This window comes from Lynx canadensis, chromosome B4 (assembly GCF_007474595.2).
Source record: "Lynx canadensis isolate LIC74 chromosome B4, mLynCan4.pri.v2, whole genome shotgun sequence".
Lineage (NCBI taxonomy): Eukaryota > Metazoa > Chordata > Mammalia > Carnivora > Felidae > Lynx > Lynx canadensis.
Window position 1 is genome coordinate 31092273 of NC_044309.1, and position 18560 is coordinate 31110832.

Consider the following 18560-nt stretch of genomic DNA (forward strand, 5'->3'; position numbering starts at 1 on the left):
TGATGCTAAGTGAAATAAGCCATGCAGAGAAAGACAGATACCATATGTTTTCACTCCTATATGGATCCTGAGAAACTTAACAGAAACCCATGGGGGAGGGGAAGGAAAAAAAAAAAAAAGAGGTTAGAGTGGGAAAGAGCCAAAGCATAAGAGACTGAGAACAAACTGAGGGTTGATGGGGGGTGAGAGGGAGGGGAGGGTGGGTGATGGGTATTGAAGAGGGCATCTTTTGGGATGAGCACTGGGTGTTGTATGGAAACAAATTTGACAATAAATTTCATATATTAAAAAAAGAAAAGAAAACAAACTGAGGGTTGTTGGGGGGGTGGGCTAAATGGGCGAGGGCATTAAGGAGGGCATTTTTTGGGATGAGCACTGGCTGTTATATCTAAGTGATGAATCACTAAGTTCTATTCCTGCAATCATTATTACACTATATGTTAACTAACTTGGATGTAAATTTTAAAAAATAAAAATTAAGATAAAATAAAAGAAAGGATGCAAAAAAAAATTAAAAAAAAAACATTAAAAAAAATTTTTTTTAAATCCTATTAAGCATCTTATCCAACCACAACAGTATGAAAGCAGAAATCACCTTCAAGAAACAACTGGAAAAAAACAAAACACATAGAGACCACACAACAGGCTACTAAACAACCAATGGATTAACAATAACAACAAAAGAAGCAGCCAAAACCAAAATACCTGGAAACAAATAAAAGTGAAAACACAACACTCTAGTCCATATTACCCAAAGCAACCTACAGATTCACTGCAATCCCTATCAAAATTTCAATGGCATTTTTCACAGAATTAAAATGAACAATCCTAAAATTCTTTTGGAAGCACACAAGAACCCAAATAGCCAAAGCAATATTAAGAAAGAAGAACAAAGCTAGAGGCATGATGCTCCCTGATTTCAAACTATACTACAAGGCTACTGTGATCAGAACATTATGGTACTGGCACAAAACAGACACACAGATCAAGAAAACAAAACAGAGAGGTCAAAAATACATACATATTTACATGATCAATTAATTTATGAGAAAGGAGGCAAGAATATACAACAGGGAAAGGACAGTCTCTTTAACAAATGGCATGGGAAAACTGGATAGCTACATGCAAATGAATGAAACTGGACTGCATCTTAAGGCATATGCAACATAACTTAAAATGGATTAAAGATTTGAACATAAGACCTAACGCCATAAAAATCCAAGGAGAAAACATAGGTGATAACCACCTCGACATTGGTCTTAGTGATATTTTTTGGATTTGACTCCAAGGCAAGAACAACAAAAGCAAAAATAAACAAATAAGAGTATAGCAAATGAACAAGTTTTTGCAAGTGAAGGAAACTGTCAACAAAATGAAAACGTACTGTGCTAAATAGGAGAGAATACTTGAAATTCATATTTTACAAAAACAGCTAATATCCAATATATATATATAGAACTCACCCAACTCCAAGGCAAAAAAATTAAAAATGGGCAGAAGATCTGAGTAGACATTTTTTCTATAGCCAAAAGGCACATGAAAACATGCTCAACATCACTAATTATCAGGGAAATGCAAATTAAAACCACAATAAGATCATTTCACACCTTCCAGACTGACTAACCCCACCCCACGCACATACACACACAAACACAAACACACAAAATACCAAGTATTGGTGAGGATGTGGAGAAAAGGAAACCTTCATTCACTGTTGGTAGGAATTAGTGCTACCACTATGGAAAACAGTACAGAGGTTTCTCAAGAAATTAAAAAAAGAACTACTGTACAATTCAGCAATTCCACTTCTGTGTATTTATCCAAAGAAAACAAAAAAACTAACTGGAAAAGATATATGTACCCCTATGTTCATTGCAGCTTAATTTACAATAGCCAAGATATGGAAGCAACTTAAGTGTCCATCTATAGCTGAAGGGATAAATATGTGTCATGGGTATACAATGGAATACTACTCAGCCATTAAATAGAAGAAAAACTTGCCATTTGTGACAACATGGATGGAGCTTCCAGGTACTATGCTAAGTGAAATGAGTCAGACAAATACCCTATGATTTCACTTACATGTAGAATCTAAAACACAAAACAGATGAACAAACAAAACAAAGCAAAACCCGACTCACACATAAAGACCGATGGTTGCAAGAAGAGAGTGAGTTTTGGGGGTGGATAAAATGGGTGAAGGGCATCTAGAAGAACAGACTTCCAATTATAAAATAAATAAGTCATGGGAATATAAGTCATGGGGAATACAGACGATATTATTTATTAACTTTGGTGACATGGTAACTAGACTTATCATGGTGATCATTTCAGAATGTATATAAATGTCAAATCACTACATTGAACTCCTGAAACTAACATCAATTATACTTCAATAACAACAAAAAATGAAATATTGCTTCAAAGCTGGTATATACACAATTAAGTCCCATTTGTGAAAAGTTACATCCCACAGGAAGGTAAAGGTACACTAATATCAGGAAGCTATAATCCACACAGTTTACCTTATCTTTTTTCTTTCTACTCGTAAAATAAGTGAAAAAAGATTTAACTTTTGAGATCATTTAAAATTGTATTCTTTAAAGGAAATAAAGGAAAAGTCCATTTTGAAAAAGAACTGTGTTTAAACGAAAGTGCCTTAAAGAAATTTCAATGCTTCTCTAGAGTTTAAAAATAAACAAAGAGAAGGAGGAAAAAAGAGAAAGCAGTCAGAACCCTGTGAATATAACACCACCTCAAAATTCAAGGTGAAGTTCACAGCTTGTTATATAACACTAACTGTCAAGCCTCTTACTCCAGCAGAGTTCTTGGTAAATCAGTTTCAGCTTCCAGACATTCCATAAAGCCTGTGCTCTACCAAAGAGATGAAATCTGGAGTCACCACAATTAGGACAGTGGTACAATACTCAATCAACAAACTTAAGTAAATAATTGAATCACACACTTATCACTGACATTCCATCTGTTTTTTACACCATGCTACATGCTTGCAATTCCCTGGCAACAGTGAACTACAGATGTGAACTACATCTCAAGTCACTGGTTTAAGGCCATCTGCCAGCTTTCCCCTTTCTTGTCCCAGTGTAAAGGAAGTTAAAAAATAAATAAATATAATCATAACAATAAAAGAAAGAATGAGAAGCCAAGTAGTTCATAAATAGATTTCACCAGGTAATTACTGGATGGGATTTAGGAGAGTGTGTAAGTAAACTTCAAGCACTTAACAGTTAACAGCTCCAGGGCAAGGATGCAATGCCCGTCACTTGTTGTTAACAGAGGACCATCACCCTTAGTTGCAGTATCAACTCACAGTTTAATAAACATATTAAAATAAAAATTTAATAAACCCAAGGATAGTTTTTTTCACAGAAAAAAAAAGGCAGAAGAAAAGAAACTCATACAACATTTGAAGTTTTTAAAGATACACATTCTATAAATTAATGAAGTCATTAGCCATACAAAATTTGACATTTGAGTGTGCAGAGATTGAAAAAAGAAGGAGCCACAAGTCGCATGGTAGGAAATAAATCTATAGCTTATTTAACTTTCACAAATTTCAAACATAAAAATCTTTCAAGATTAAAGAACTAAATAAACATAAAAATGAATTTAACATGAATCATTCCCTGAGTTACCCAGATAATTTTTATTGGATAAATTTTTCCAGAAAACTGCTTTAAGCTCTCCCTTAATTTTGGAAATTCAGCTAGAGTTCTGACTCTAAAGTGTTTCACCAATGTACAGCAAAGTACAATGTTTGCAGGGATGTGTGATGACCAATAAAATTATTAGAATAATTTAAATGCTTGATTTCTTCATCAGCCTGAGTGCTTTCCATGATTATGATGTATACGTATGAAGTAGCGAGTGCCCCCAAATGAAAACGTTACTATTAAGCATATGCTAAATCAACACCACTCTATATCTGAGCATAAATGAAGATAAAACACTCAACATTATGATTCAATTAAAAACCTCCAAGATACGTTACCTGCCGCCTCGAGCACTGAAAGGCACTACATGGATTCCCAGAGGCCCTCCATCGTTGGGGACTTGTACGAGCTTTACCATATCACTGTGAGACAATGATGAATGAGGGAGCATGAACATGTACTGTAAACAAACCAAAACCAAAACAAAACAAAACAAAAAACTGCTACAACACAGACACACAACAACAAAAGAGAACAAAACGAAAATCCCACCAGGCACACACACATACATGTACACATTCTGGAATAGAAACATGGTGATGAAAGCGACATTAAACACTACATACCTGAACACTAGCCTGATGGCATGCAGAGAGAGCAATCAGCAGAAATAACTACATTAAAATGACACAGAACCATTTCTCTCGGACCACACACTGTTCTATGTGTAATACAAGTACACATTTCGTAAGTCAGAACTCTAGATTTCCACGAAAAATTTTCCATCGCAGTATTTATTTCAAGGACAATATAGATTAAATGAGTAAAGGTGTTTTGGCTGCAGAGCACATTAAAATTTACAAAGTGCTCCTGCATATGTCACATTATTGCTCCTTCCAATAACTCAATGAGGTAAAAGCTTTTGCTTCTGTAGGTGACAGTCCACATGTGATCCAGCCATCTTTACATCCCACTGTTCCACCATAATTCAGTCACCATTTCCTACTTCTCTAAGTGTAACTGCAACGCAAGGTATGAAACTCCTTTCCAAAGCCAACAGGTACCTGCTAAAAATCAAATAATTTTGGGGCGCCTGGGTGGCTCAGTCAGTTGGGCGACCAACTTCAGCTCAGGTCATGATCTCACGGTTTGTGAGTTTGAGCCCCGCATCAGGCTGTGTGCTGACAGCTCAGAGCCTGGAGCCTGCTTCGGATTCTGTGTCCCCTTCTCTCTCTGCCCTTCCCCAACTTGTGCTCTGCCTCTCTATGTCTCTCAAAAAATAAATAAATGTAAAAAAAATTTTTTTCTAATAAAAATCAAATAATTTTCATAAGTGTTTGTAATTGAGCTTTAAAGTCATGAAGAGATATAGAAGTAACATGGAGTTACTACTATTACATAACTAAAGTACTTTACTATTAATATAATAAGCCAGAGTTTAATGAAAACTGGTTTAACTTAAAGAATGTAAATTTTCTAAACCTTTTATGAGATTTCACTTCCTTTATAGATTTTCCCGTGTGTGTGTGTGTGTGCGCGTGTATGTGTAGTGCACAGAAATCTAAGTAGGTCTTATCTGACAATTTCTGAAACTAGTATTTCAGTTAAATATCTAGCTGAAGCAATGTGGACAACTATAAAGGAAATGCTAATTCTTCAATTATATTACGTAAATAAAAAATAAAGTTATGCTACATACTATTAATGTCCTGACTATACAATATAAAGACTAAAGAAAATTAAAGATAGTGATATCAAACAAATCAAAACAAAATTGAGAATACACGCATATATTTAATCACATACACTAATTAGGAAAAAATTAGAATCCTGCCATACTGCCAAAATATTTACTAATGTAATACTATTCAAGTGAATTTTTAATTTTTTTATATTTTCATAGAATTTCACATCTTAGATACTTAATATCATTTGAACATCTATTTAATGATTAGCTTGTCAATTAAGAATATAACTTATAAATTTATTTTATTCCACATTCTTTCTTAAAAGAACTAGGACATGGCAAGTCTTCTCAAATGTAACGGAGACTGCTGGTTGCTATCTGTCTAAACATAACCTGGTTCTCGAAACTATTACTCTCACTGACAGCAGTTTTTTAAGAGCCTTCCCTTGAAACACCAAGAGAAGACAGAGTTAAGAGTTTAAATGTTGATATCTAGGCCCTTTCAACTTTTACCGAAAGTCAAAAAAAAATTTCAGAATGACTGCCCTCCCTGGTCTAAACTACCAAGGGAAGAAGTCCTAAGAACACCTTCCATTTAAACATGCCAATATTTAAGACAATTGTAAAGCTGAAATAATATAGTAAAGTTTTTCTTCTTCCTTTTATACCTAAAACCATGTTCAAGGTCCCTAACCTATGATTCGAATTTTTCAACAAACAGAGATTTCAACAAATCTCTCGAGAGACATTCGATTTTTCCAAATCAAAAAAATATATACTAACATGACTAATGCTTACATGATCCAACTGGTTTTTCAAGTAAAGTAGATCTACACATTTTGTTTTTAATTTAGCAAAGTTGAGGAACGAACAAATGACCAAAACAATGACATACAAAGCAATTTGAAAACAGTTACAGTGCTGTTAAGATGACATTGTCAATCAAATACTATTTTATATTATAATTTAATAGTATTTGCCAAGGCATGTAACTCAGGACAGAACATGTGAATTTCCATGCTATACTTCTTACATTAGATAATTAACTAAATAGATGAAAGATGCTCTTTGGAAAACAAACCAATGCAACGCATGGTTTTAACTAAGCACAAACATTCCGCATGCCATATGCTTTTGGAATACTTGCTGCTATCAGTGATGCTACATGTATATTACAAATTCAGTTAAAAATATCAGTAACTTACTCCAGAGAAAAGCTGGGTATATTCTCCAAACCGGTATCAGCATGTCCAACAGGTTCAACACGACTGTTGTCTTCTTCTGTCCCATCCTCATCCTAGAGACACACAGCACAAATAGAAGCACACTCTGTGTTACATTTACTTCCATAATGTGAAAGGAAATTGGATAAAACTGGACTTTGATAGGCATTATGATCATGTTAACTGGGTCCTTCCTCCAGAGAGGATGACCTTTAATGATAAGATGGGTAGATGTATATGAAAAGCTGTATTTTAAAGTAAGTTTCCTGAGTTAGCATACCCCAGGAAGTGGGCAAGACACAACTATAATAAGAAAAGAACTTCTACTTATGTGAACTTTCTTAACATTTTTATTTCACTTTTTGGTGTATGTTTTTGGAAGTAATTATACATTCCTACAATGTTATATTAATAAATAAATGTATAGGATATAGGTAATACGTTTAACATTTTTACTAATCCAAACAGTTGAGACCATTAAAAACCTTAACAACTACCAAACGCTTCAAAGGTCCCCAGTTCCTACTAAACCAGATTTGTCAAAATGAGCATGCAGTATGTACAACCCTAGACTCAAATCCTTCATCCTCTGAAATTTCACATAAACTTGACCTAGGCCAAATGTCTGATTATGTACTTCTGTTATGAAGTACTAAACCTAGAAAAAGGTACAAACAGCAAAATAATCAACCACCACTTTTGTTCTTCCTTTTAAAATGAAATATTATGTAAAAGTTATGGTCCCACATGTTGTAGAAATTGGGTAAGTATGCAATACTACAAAACACGAACATGGAATAAATGTGATGGCTCATAAAAATAAATGAACTGCCACTCATGGATATGCTTACTTTATAACCTTGGCCATTGTCTTTCAATTAAAGAGTTCACTAACAGTAGAGTTGGCTTTTCTGGATCATTTGAATAATGGTAAACATGCCTGACTGATATCAGTGGTCTTATTAATCAAATTAGTAAGACTTGGAATCTCTAATCATAGTCACTAAGAGGCTTAGTGTGCTTTACCTTGGATCCACAGTGCCTGGTATCCAGTAGATACCTTAAATATTTTGCTAATAAAAACAAAATCATCCCTAGAAATCTCTGGGGTATTAAGTTTCAAAACACAAAATAATAAAATGTATTTAATCCGTTTCTTGGAAGTTTATACATATAATTTATATATACATGTAATTTGTTAGTCTATCCTTTCTTCTACATATAAATTTGATAACAGTGATTTTCTATGTGAATTTATTAAACCACCTATATAGGAGTCCACCATTAAAGATAAATTTTATATTTTCAACCGTGTACTTGAGAGACTCATAGAAATTTAAATGCCATCAACAAAGACACCAATCGACAAAATGATAAGCCAAGGCCCTAGGTTCCACACACTGTTAAACAATATGTTAAATTCTTCAAGCACTATTAAGGCAACGCAGAGCAGTTGGTAATACCCAATTGACATTTCCTCTGAGAATCTGCCAAAATAAGAAGCTGGATGCACCAAATTTTTCTGTAAGTTGTGGACAGGTTCCATGTGTCCTCAGTGGTGGTGCACTGCATGAAACCAAAGTAGTTGAAGATTGATGATCCTATGTTTTAAGAGGCTCTAATACACACTTCTTAGTCATCTCTTAAGCACAAGCACACAATACATTACAAAGGTTAACCAGCATCTTGAACCTGCCTACAAACCACACTTCACATGTAAACAAGAACTCCTACAAGTATGCTTTTCCATTGGCAATGAGGATAGGGAGGAGAATAAAGTGTTTATAAATTAGATGGAAAACATAAAAATAATCTTTCAAGTTAAAAACATTTTGTTACAGGATCCATTAATAATTTACACACTATGAAATGCCACCATAATGTATAACCAGTGAAACACCTAGGTTGTACTATGAAACAGCCACATAAATGAAATGCCCCGAACTACAGTGATAAAACAGTAGCTGATAATTTACACATTCATTGTTCCCATAGTGGCCATTATCAGGCCCCCACGAGCATGTAGAATATTATTTCATGCAGCTGCATATGGTGTTCAGTTTAGATCACAACACTCACTGCCCTGAGGCTGAGCTGCTATTGCTGTGGGAACCACAACTTAAAATTTCCCAGCTTCGGGATGTGTAAATATCAGTTCCTGTATTGCTTTATTTTGTTGTTTTGTACTTCTAAAAAGCTGTGATTGAACATAGTTGCTTTTAGCATGAGTTATTTACTGAATTCCATTACACATAGAAAATGAAACTATTATTTATCCCAAATCAATATTAAAGGCTTAAAATAATAATTCAAACTACACAATGTTAAAAAATTTCCAGGTGAGAAAATATATTTCTTATCCTTTCCCTTCTCTCCATTTTATAGTAGAATGTAGCGGTTAAGAGCCAGGGTTCAAGAATCAAACAGATTTGGGTGTGAGTACTCATTTGCCAATTTTATATCCTTAGGCAATTCACATACCCCTTTTGTATTTCTATGTCTTCTTCTGTAAAACAGAAACAATAAAAACATCTTCTTTTTAGGACTATTGAGAGGGATAAGAGAATCCATAAAATAGCCATAACATGGTGCCTAACACATAGTAATTGCCCAATAAATGTTAGCTGTTATTGAAAAGAGAAATAAATAATAAATGACATAAAACATACCTCAAATAAATGATTCAAGGCAGTGTTACACAACTATAATTTAAGATTATATATTCATCTATTCATACCTTATACCTTACAATACAAGTTAATATTAAACATACTACCTACTCAAATAGAAAATGTATCATCCACATTTTAGAAACGTTCATAAAACCTGACATTTGTTGTGCTTTGCTATATACAAAGTACCTTCATTATAAAAGGTCTTTGAAATGAGAAAACATATGGAAAATATAAACAACTAAATGCAGTACACAATCAAATAAATGTCATGAGGAGGAAAGCATTATGGGTTAGGTTGAGGAAATTTGCAGAGAAAAAAAACTAGACATCAAGAACTGTGAAGAGTCTATGGTTTTGCCCTACTTGAAAGATCCTAACTTAGCCTGCATAGCTTCATGGATGCTAGCAGAAAAAATGAGACCCCTGGGTCAGAGACAGAGGGCAGTTCATTACAGCAGTAGTCAGAGTATCATCCTTCTATGCACTGGTTTCTCCAGTTGAAATTCTCACAAAGTGATGAGAAGAGAACCGGGGAACACTGGCACACACAGAAGGAACCTGAGCTTAGGGGACCCAAATACCTTACACAGGCAGTAATCATGTCTGCCCATTGCTCTGGAAGAGGACACTATACCTATCTACCAAGGCCGTCTGTGGTATAGACATCCTTAAAGGGAAAATCCCGGACAAAGGCCTCTCTCTGCTCTCAAGATATTCAAAAATGGAGGAGAACAATGGACAACACAATTTAAGCATTGCCAAATGGTAGCATTTGTACGATTGCTAGCAAACCAAAAGTAGAAATATCATTAACAGATGCTCTATGATAATAATGCCTTCTTTTACAAATTTTTCTCATGTTTATTTATTTTTAAAGAGAGAGTGAGTGAGCGAGGGAGGAGTGGAGAGAGAGAGGGAGAGACACACAAGCAGGCTCTGTACTGGGGCTCGATATCAGGAACCATAAGATCATGACCTGAGCTGAGATCAAGTGTCAGACGTTTAAACCAACTGACCCACCGAGACACCCCAACAATGCCTTTATAAAGTAACGTGAAATTCTACTCTATAATAAAGTCACACCTTTCACACTAAAAGAAAAAAATTTTTCAGTGAATTCTGTGTTCAACCAAACAACTAAAGAAAAATCAAGAATGAAATTTGAAACAAATGCAAAGTCTTTACTTCCGATGGACCCTTTCATAGGAAGCTATTTTTGGATGTGCACCAGAAAAATCCAAGAAATTCAATAAAGCAGTGGACAGAACTCAAGGAAAGCCCCAGCATAAGGTGAAAAGACAGCCCAGAGAAGCAGAAGCCAATTGTGATTAGAGCAAAAGGATAGAGAAGTCTGGAAAGTCAATCTGCATGAAAAAAATAAATTAATAATTGGTCTGATGTTTTTGAACATTTGGAGAATATTTTGACAGACCTGATGGAGAATGTGGGGGGAATTTTTCAGAAATATACAGATAAAATAAATTTTGAAAAGGTCAAAGCAGTGGACTCCAGGAACAACAAAGGAAAATGTGTAGGAAAGAATATTTCATCAGAGTACCTACTTACTTATGCAGTGAGCCACAAGTTACTATATAACGTGAGGCTGGCTATTACTTTAACTTAGATGATAGGGAGAAAATGGGGACATGGAAAGTAAAAGTGGCATAAAAGGAAAAACCATCTTCCACAGTGACAAGTCAACAGATGTTAATAACTGGTAACCAGGAAAAAGCAACATAAATATTTTATTTAGAAATATGGGAGTAAATACCTGAAAAAAAATATCTGCATGAAATAGTCCCTCTGAGGAGACAGACTGGGAAAATCAGGAGGAGCAGAATAGAGAGTACTCTTTTCATTAGAAACCTTCCAGTATTGTTTATATATTTTTATTCTGACTACATATTTGAAATGCCCAAAGGACCTAAGGCAGGAAACCCAACGTTCCAGCAAGGCAGCATTCTGCTTTCATCTTTGGGAGCAGCAGACCGCACGGCTATCCAGGGGCTATTCTTGTGGGTCCCCGGTCCACAGCTCAGGTGCAGGAAAGGACACACATCAGAGGGTGGCAAGCATCACCCTGACTTAAAAGCCTCACGCCTCACAAAAGCTGGTACCTCAAAACAACACCATGCGCAGAGCGGCTTGTCACATATTTATAGTTTTTTGAGTCCATGTGCAATTTACTAATCAGAGGTCACTTTTACCATAAAAAGATAGTTGATGGAAGCCTTTATCAGGTTTTCAGAAAAAAATAGCCCCCAAACCCCTAAACTTTAAATTCTCATGCAGAAGAAGGGAAAGATTTTGTTAACCTTTTACCTACCATATTGTATTGACTAAGCAATTTTTTTAAAAGATGGAGGAGCTCTAGTCAAAGGAGAGAATAGAGTAAGAGAAAATGAATACTTGATAAGCTTGGCTGAGGAGAAAGAGTTTTAGCCCAGGTTTGAAATGTGTATTAGGCAAGTGAGGGATAAAGACATATGAATTTATTTGTTCCCTGCTTCTAGGAAAAATTAATTATCTTACTCTCTTCCATACTATGAATGATATAAAGGCCAAGCCTCACTTGAAAAAGCCTCAATACAACCAATGGATGACACACTCTGAAATCACAAGCACTCCCATGAACTATGTGTTTAAGAATACTAAATTTGGCTAAACTAATGATCTTTTTAATTTCAAATATTATCTAGTTGTATTTCTTCCTTCTTGAGTATTAAATATCTTCTCCATAGTCACAGATTTAATATATGTGTGTGTGTGTGTGTGTGTGTGTATTTTCTCCAAAAACTCAAGTAGATATAATTGCAAAGAAGTAAAGGATTTGTAATTGGAACACTTAAATATTGAATGGTGCATCCATTGACCACCACATAAAGTAAGAGCAGAAATTTTGTAACTGGTTTGCTTATAAAGCAAGGAAATGAAAAGTACACTTTCTTCTTTACAGTAACATGATAAAACTTTATCTAGAAACCAATCACCTATGTCTATATTTAAAGTCTAAGTTCCAAGGAATTAAAGATTTTGAATACATATGCCTACAATTTTAAAAAATAAGGTATCATTTTTAAAACATCTTATTAAAAGAACTAAAATTATTTTGCCTCCTTAAATTTCCTGCACCCCTATCTTTGATCTTTATATTTATGAAGCACAAAAGGAAATGAAAGTTCTGATGTTATCTTGTTAAACAAATTTACAATATTTTTCAAGTGTTTTTATTATTCTTAACAGTAAAATAATTTAATGGGCTCAATTATATTGCTACAAAAATGCTCAACTAAACAGTCTTTTTCACACTTCTTCGAGTGTCTCTAAGACTTTCCAAACTTAATGAGAGTCATGTTAACTACTAATGAGCTACAGCACCCAAAAAATATTTACTTGGATGTTCACAGCATGAATTAAATCACTTTTTTGGGGGATCACATTTGGCAAAAAATAATTCCAAGGAGAATCTCTTTCCATGTCCCCTAAGTATCGCAAATACAATTCCAGAAGGCTTTTGTGTTAATGTTGCCACACTTGATTAATTGGTCAAATCACCAGGGAAAAGTAATTTCCCATCACATGTGGAAAACAATTGAAAACATCTGGGGGAGGGGGACTTCTCAACTGAAAATGATAAAGCTATGGCAACCTCCTAAACAAATAAAATCAGGAAATGGGTAATATAATTTTACTTCATGATCATTATATTCCACTTGAGTAAAAAACATTTATGAAAAAAGCTAATTCAAATCCTTTAAGAATAGACAATGCTAGATAATAAGACCTTTTAAAATAAAAATATTTTTCTTGTATTTAGAGGGACATTAATAACCGTTCTACTTTTAAATGTAATACAGTTCATTATAACATAAACTGTACTCCACAGAACCCAGAGCTCAACACCAAATAACCGTGGGCTGTATTAGGAATTACTCAGTACCTGTGATGTTAAATATTAAATGTGAGCTTCATCCCCTCAACAGGATTCCAAACATTCTCATCTCAAGTTAATACTGATCAAATGGAATGGCAAACATAGTATTTAACACAGCCCATGAAATTTTCATTTACCACAGAAATGAAACATTTCCTGTCTTGGAACATACACAACATGACTCCACACAACCCAAGGCAAGAGAAGAGTCTGTAAAAGAAGAACAGATGGTGCTGATTTATGAAAGCTATCTCACCACAGACAACAACAAAAAGTATGTATCTCTGCACCTGTTACATGCAAAGTGGAATCTCAAAATGAAGTTCCAAAATGGAAGTCTGCTTCCTGTAGATTGTTAGAATTTCAGGGCATGGAGGAATCGTATTGGAAGACATCTGGTCCAATATCCAATCACATAATGGAATCTCTTCCTTCACTTTATTCTTCCTTTTTTCCTGTGCCCCCATGATAAGGAAGCCCTTATATATTACTCCTAAGCATCACTGAATTCAATAACTAATCCCACCTAGCATCACCTGACTCACTCCTATCCATGTTTATCCCAAACAGATGACCACTCAAGTATATGTCACCACTTCAGCAATACGGAAGCCACCGCACTATTTATAGTTCCCCCACCACACACTAATGGCCAAGCAGCCCATTACGTGATAAGATTTTAATCAGCCTAATCAATCTGATTTCAAATGGAGCCTGCTTACCAGAATAACACAATTTGTTTTCTTTTGAACATTCCTGAAAAAATACTCTAATTTATGAATTGTTGAAACATAAGGACTTTGTAATCTGACCATCTTGCCTTTCTAACAATAACATTCTAGTCCTTATTGAGGTGACTTTTTTAAATGTTTTATTTTGGAGGTGCCTGGGTGGCTCAGTTGGTTAAGCATCCAACTCTTGGTTTCAGCTCAGCTCATGATCTCATAGTTCATGAGTTCAAGCCCTGCATCAGGCTCTGCACTGTCAGAGCTTGGGATTCTCTCCCTCACTCCCTCTCTCTCTGCCCACTCCTCTCAAAATACATAAATAAACTTTAAAAAAATAAAATAAAATGTTTTATTTTGGAAGTAAGTAATACCTGGGTAAATAAAAGAGACTTATCTTACTCATTGGCTATTAAAATACCATATTTTTTTAAAATATAACTATTTTCATTCAAAAAATTTTCTCTTTGGCTTAAAAATGATTTCCAAATTAATATCTGATTAAGATAGGAACTGAAATAATTTTAAAATAAACTTTTGCTAGTGATGAGTGCAAATCACTTCTTGAAGAGGCAAAAAATACATTTTATAATGTATAATAAAAAATAAAAATGATAATTGCTAATACATATCGAGGACCTATGATGTGCCCATTAGTAAAGAATCTACTTCTTTAGTCTTCAGTACAACCTCAGTTTAATCCTCAACATTGCCTTTAAGCATATTTCAATAAATAAAATATAAGGGATTTTTACAAATTATGTACAAAAACTTTTTTCCAAACATAAGCAAGCAACATGCCCACATAGTAAGTCCCCAATGACATGTACACAGTGCAGTTTGGATAACAGACCTGTGTTGCTGACATGCAAACTATTTGCTAATAAGATTCACTAAACACTGTACATGAGAGCACATCTAGAGATATACTGGACACACCCAGCACATGCAGAGCTACAATGAACCACTGACCTGGGAAGGAGACCTGCCTCTGCCATGTCCTTATTGATGTCACCAAGCCCTGCTTTCCTAATCTGAATAAAGGAAATAACTTGGTCTGTCTCAGAAACTGCGATGGGCTCACAGAAATCACTACATGCAAAGCACCTTACATATAAAAATAACATTAGAGAAAAAAGAATGAATTTTACTAAACATCTAAAACACAATACAATCCGCATATACACTCTTTCATTTAATCTTCACACCAAGGTAGGAATTTTCATTACGAGGAAATTAGGCCTAGAATAGATTTCAGATTTCCCTGCAGTGGGTGAGCTAAGATTTTGAAAATGAGATCTGTGATTCTTGAGTTTTGTCAAGGTTTTTCAATATATTTTACTCAAGGAAGAGTGACCTAAAACTCTTAAGTAATGCATGTGATCCTAGCCAACTAACTAGTTAGTGTCAGGGCCAGGATCTGTGAGAACAAAAAATATAATAAAATTTATGTGGCAAAACAAATATTAAAATCTGAACATATAATAAATGAACTTTCATACAGAGTGACAATTACTATTAAAATTGGGGGGGTCCATTTTAGGAGAAACATAGAAATAATGAACATCAGGAATTGTTATCAGTGGTTATATTTAGGTGGCAAGAGTATAAATGATTTTAATTGTGTCTTTATAGCATTAAGTATTTTTACCACAAGCATAAAATCTTCTTAAAATAATGAAAGGCTATTTTTACTATTTTTTTAACCTTACAGTACTTTTATACATTAATTTTTATTACATAATATCACTGTATTAGAATTTCTCTGAAAGTGACTTTGCAAAGAATCAAGTGCCAAAAAAGAAAATAGGACAACATAGGGCAGTACAACGATGGGATTACTCATTGGTATTTATATATATTATATTTAATCAGTCTTAGAAATCAAGCAGAGAGATTTTTTTAAATCAATGTTTGGGTGTAGTATTCCAAATGGCAGAAGAGATTAAGATGAGAAAAAGACTTATTAAGATGCTGTATAAAATAAGTGAGATAATGAGAAGAAATTTCAATAAATCAGAATCAAAAAAAGAATGGAGGTAAGAGTGAAGAAGAGACACATCAAAACAAGTTCATCACTGGGCTCTGTGGTCCACAAGTACTTAAAAGGGTTTTCAATAGGGACAAAGATAGATATATATATATATTACATATATATATTTTACCCTGCTTTATATATATATACCCTGCTATATATATAAAGTATATATATATATATATATATATATATACACACACACACACACACACACTACCCTGCTTTTCTAGGTGATAAATACATATTTCACCATTATTAATTTTGAAGGGCTTATTAAGAAAACATATAGTAGTCCCCAAAGTTCTACACCTCATTATTTTAAGTTGTTAATAAGCAAGTAAAGAGTAACGCATGGGTCCTATAACAAATCCACTCACGTAAACATGTATCAGAATGTGTACTGGTTTATTACTTTCCAATGCAATATTATAATTTCTCAAATGAAATGTAGTCATTAACTTACTTGAAACCAATAAATGGCTTCAATAAAGGAAGTAGCTTTAAAAAAATATTTTAACCCAATTTTCTAGTTGAATTCAATGAAACAAAAAATTGTTGGTAGATTTCCTAGGGATCAAGCAATTGTATTCTTGTAAACAAAATGAAATCAATTATATGTTTGATACAGGTACACAGTGATGATTAGTTTGAATGCTCAATTTTAAATAATGGTTCAAAAGTTTATAATATTAGAGATTTACAATAACAACACTAATTAGGTATCCACTGTTGCATTGTCTCTAATACCCAGAATGTGATACAAATGCCAAACAAAAATTAAGATATTAAACAAATACACTAATTTAAAGTATGAAACACATATTATAATTGGTATGGCACCTTAGACAAGTGGTTAAAAACATGGATTCTGCATGATTCTGACAAATGTACCTTCTTTATATCTCAGATTACTCATTTATAGATTGGGAAGAGTAATACTGTCCATTGAGTTTCTATAAGAATCATAGGAGTTAATTAATGTAAAATACTTGGAATACTGTCCCGCTATGTAGGTGTTTGCAACCTCCTTCTACATAAGTAAAGCTAAATGTTGATTTATAAAATATCTTTTGGTTTTAAAAATAAGTCTGTCATCTATCTTATACAAAAGTTTGGTTAAAATCATCAAAGTATGGCATGCTCTCCAAGAACACAATGTATTGATACAAGAGGAGGTCTCTCTTTTCCACCTTACATTTGGTATTTCCTTCCAGTTTTTTGAAACCATATAGGTTTTGTTTACATAATCAAGTAAAACATATGTTTTAATTGATCTATTTTATTTCAAATTGTACAGAACACATTTTTAAATGATTTAATATTTCATCAATTCACTTATCATAGTATACTTTTCAACTCTGGTAATTATAGATTTAAATTTTTATGTTTATTCATTTTTGAGAGACAGAGACAGAGAGAGACAGAGCATGTGTGGAGAAGGAGCAGAGAAAGAGAGGGAGACACAGAATTCGAAGCAGGCTCCAGGCTCCAAACTGTTGGCACAGAGCCCAATGCGGGACTCGAACTCACAAATGACAAGATCATGACCTGAGCCGAAATCAGTAGCTCAACTACCTGAGCCACCCAGGAGCCCCTAGATTTTAATATTTAGGATTATGTTTTTTGAAAGGAGTCTAAAACAGAATGCTTCAAATGACATGATCATTTTAAAAAGCTTAGTGCTAAATTATTTTCTGAAAGGACCAAACCAACTGATATTTTTACCAGCCTCATATTAAACTATACATTTCACAACTTTTTTTGTCTGTACTAGAAGACAATTGTCCACCAGATTCTTGCATATTTGCATGTCCTGAGAACACAGTATCTCCCTCCCAAGGGAGGTAACATAACCTCTCCTATAACATAACCCACAGAGCCTGCAGGCCTCATATCTGGGCCACTGATGACACTTCCATGGGTTTGGGGACTGAACCAAATATGCTGATGCCTGTGCTGCTGGCTGTACTGAGAGTGAAGAAATCTTTCATCTCTGACCCTGGAGTCTCATGTCCTCCATCAGCATCCATGAAACTGTGGCAGGCTAACTAGTTAGTTTAGAGGATAAAATTTTAGAGCCTTCTCGGTTCTTGACTGGCTACCCTAATACACGTGCACACACGCACGCGTGCGCGTGCATACATACACACACACATGCACACAGCCACCCCTTAGGTAATCCAATCAAAAAGAAGCCTGGTTGTCATTCTAGTTTGAATTTAAGATTACTAGTGAGACTGAATATTTCACCACGTTTGTGGTGCTACATATGCTCTTTGTAGGTTTTCTATTCATTTATTTATCAGGACCTTGTGCTTTCTATGAATTTTAACAAAACCTTTACAGACTAGTAATATTACTCCTTTAAATGTCATATAGATTACCAATGTATGGAGCATGCTCACTTTGTATAAAATGAAGGTGCTGATAAAAAGGAACAGTACTTTATAAGAGCAATTTTCTCCTTTGTTTTCCTTCTGCCTTTAATAAGGACCCTTTCCTCACTTCCTATCACCTTTCCTTTCACCCATGTCCCCACAAATACCACTCTCTGCTCTAAGGTACAACCTTGAGAAATATTTCCAACCTAAAATGGTCTAGAGG

At 34.4% G+C, this 18560-nt stretch overlaps 1 protein-coding gene across 14 annotated transcripts in view; it reads right to left on the minus strand.

Annotated features, from left to right (window-relative positions):
- The window catches only part of PARD3 (par-3 family cell polarity regulator), a 670780-nt gene that overhangs the window by 290080 nt on the left and 362140 nt on the right, over nucleotides 1–18560 (minus strand). For all 14 annotated transcript variants that reach the window (XM_030321422.1, XM_030321420.1, XM_030321421.1 and 11 more), the window contains exons 6-7: nucleotides 6567–6658; nucleotides 4013–4096 (exon numbers count right to left, since the gene is read on the minus strand). In XM_030321422.1, the coding sequence (XP_030177282.1) occupies nucleotides 4013–4096; nucleotides 6567–6658 (176 nt within the window). The remainder of the gene's footprint in view (nucleotides 1–4012; nucleotides 4097–6566; nucleotides 6659–18560) is intronic.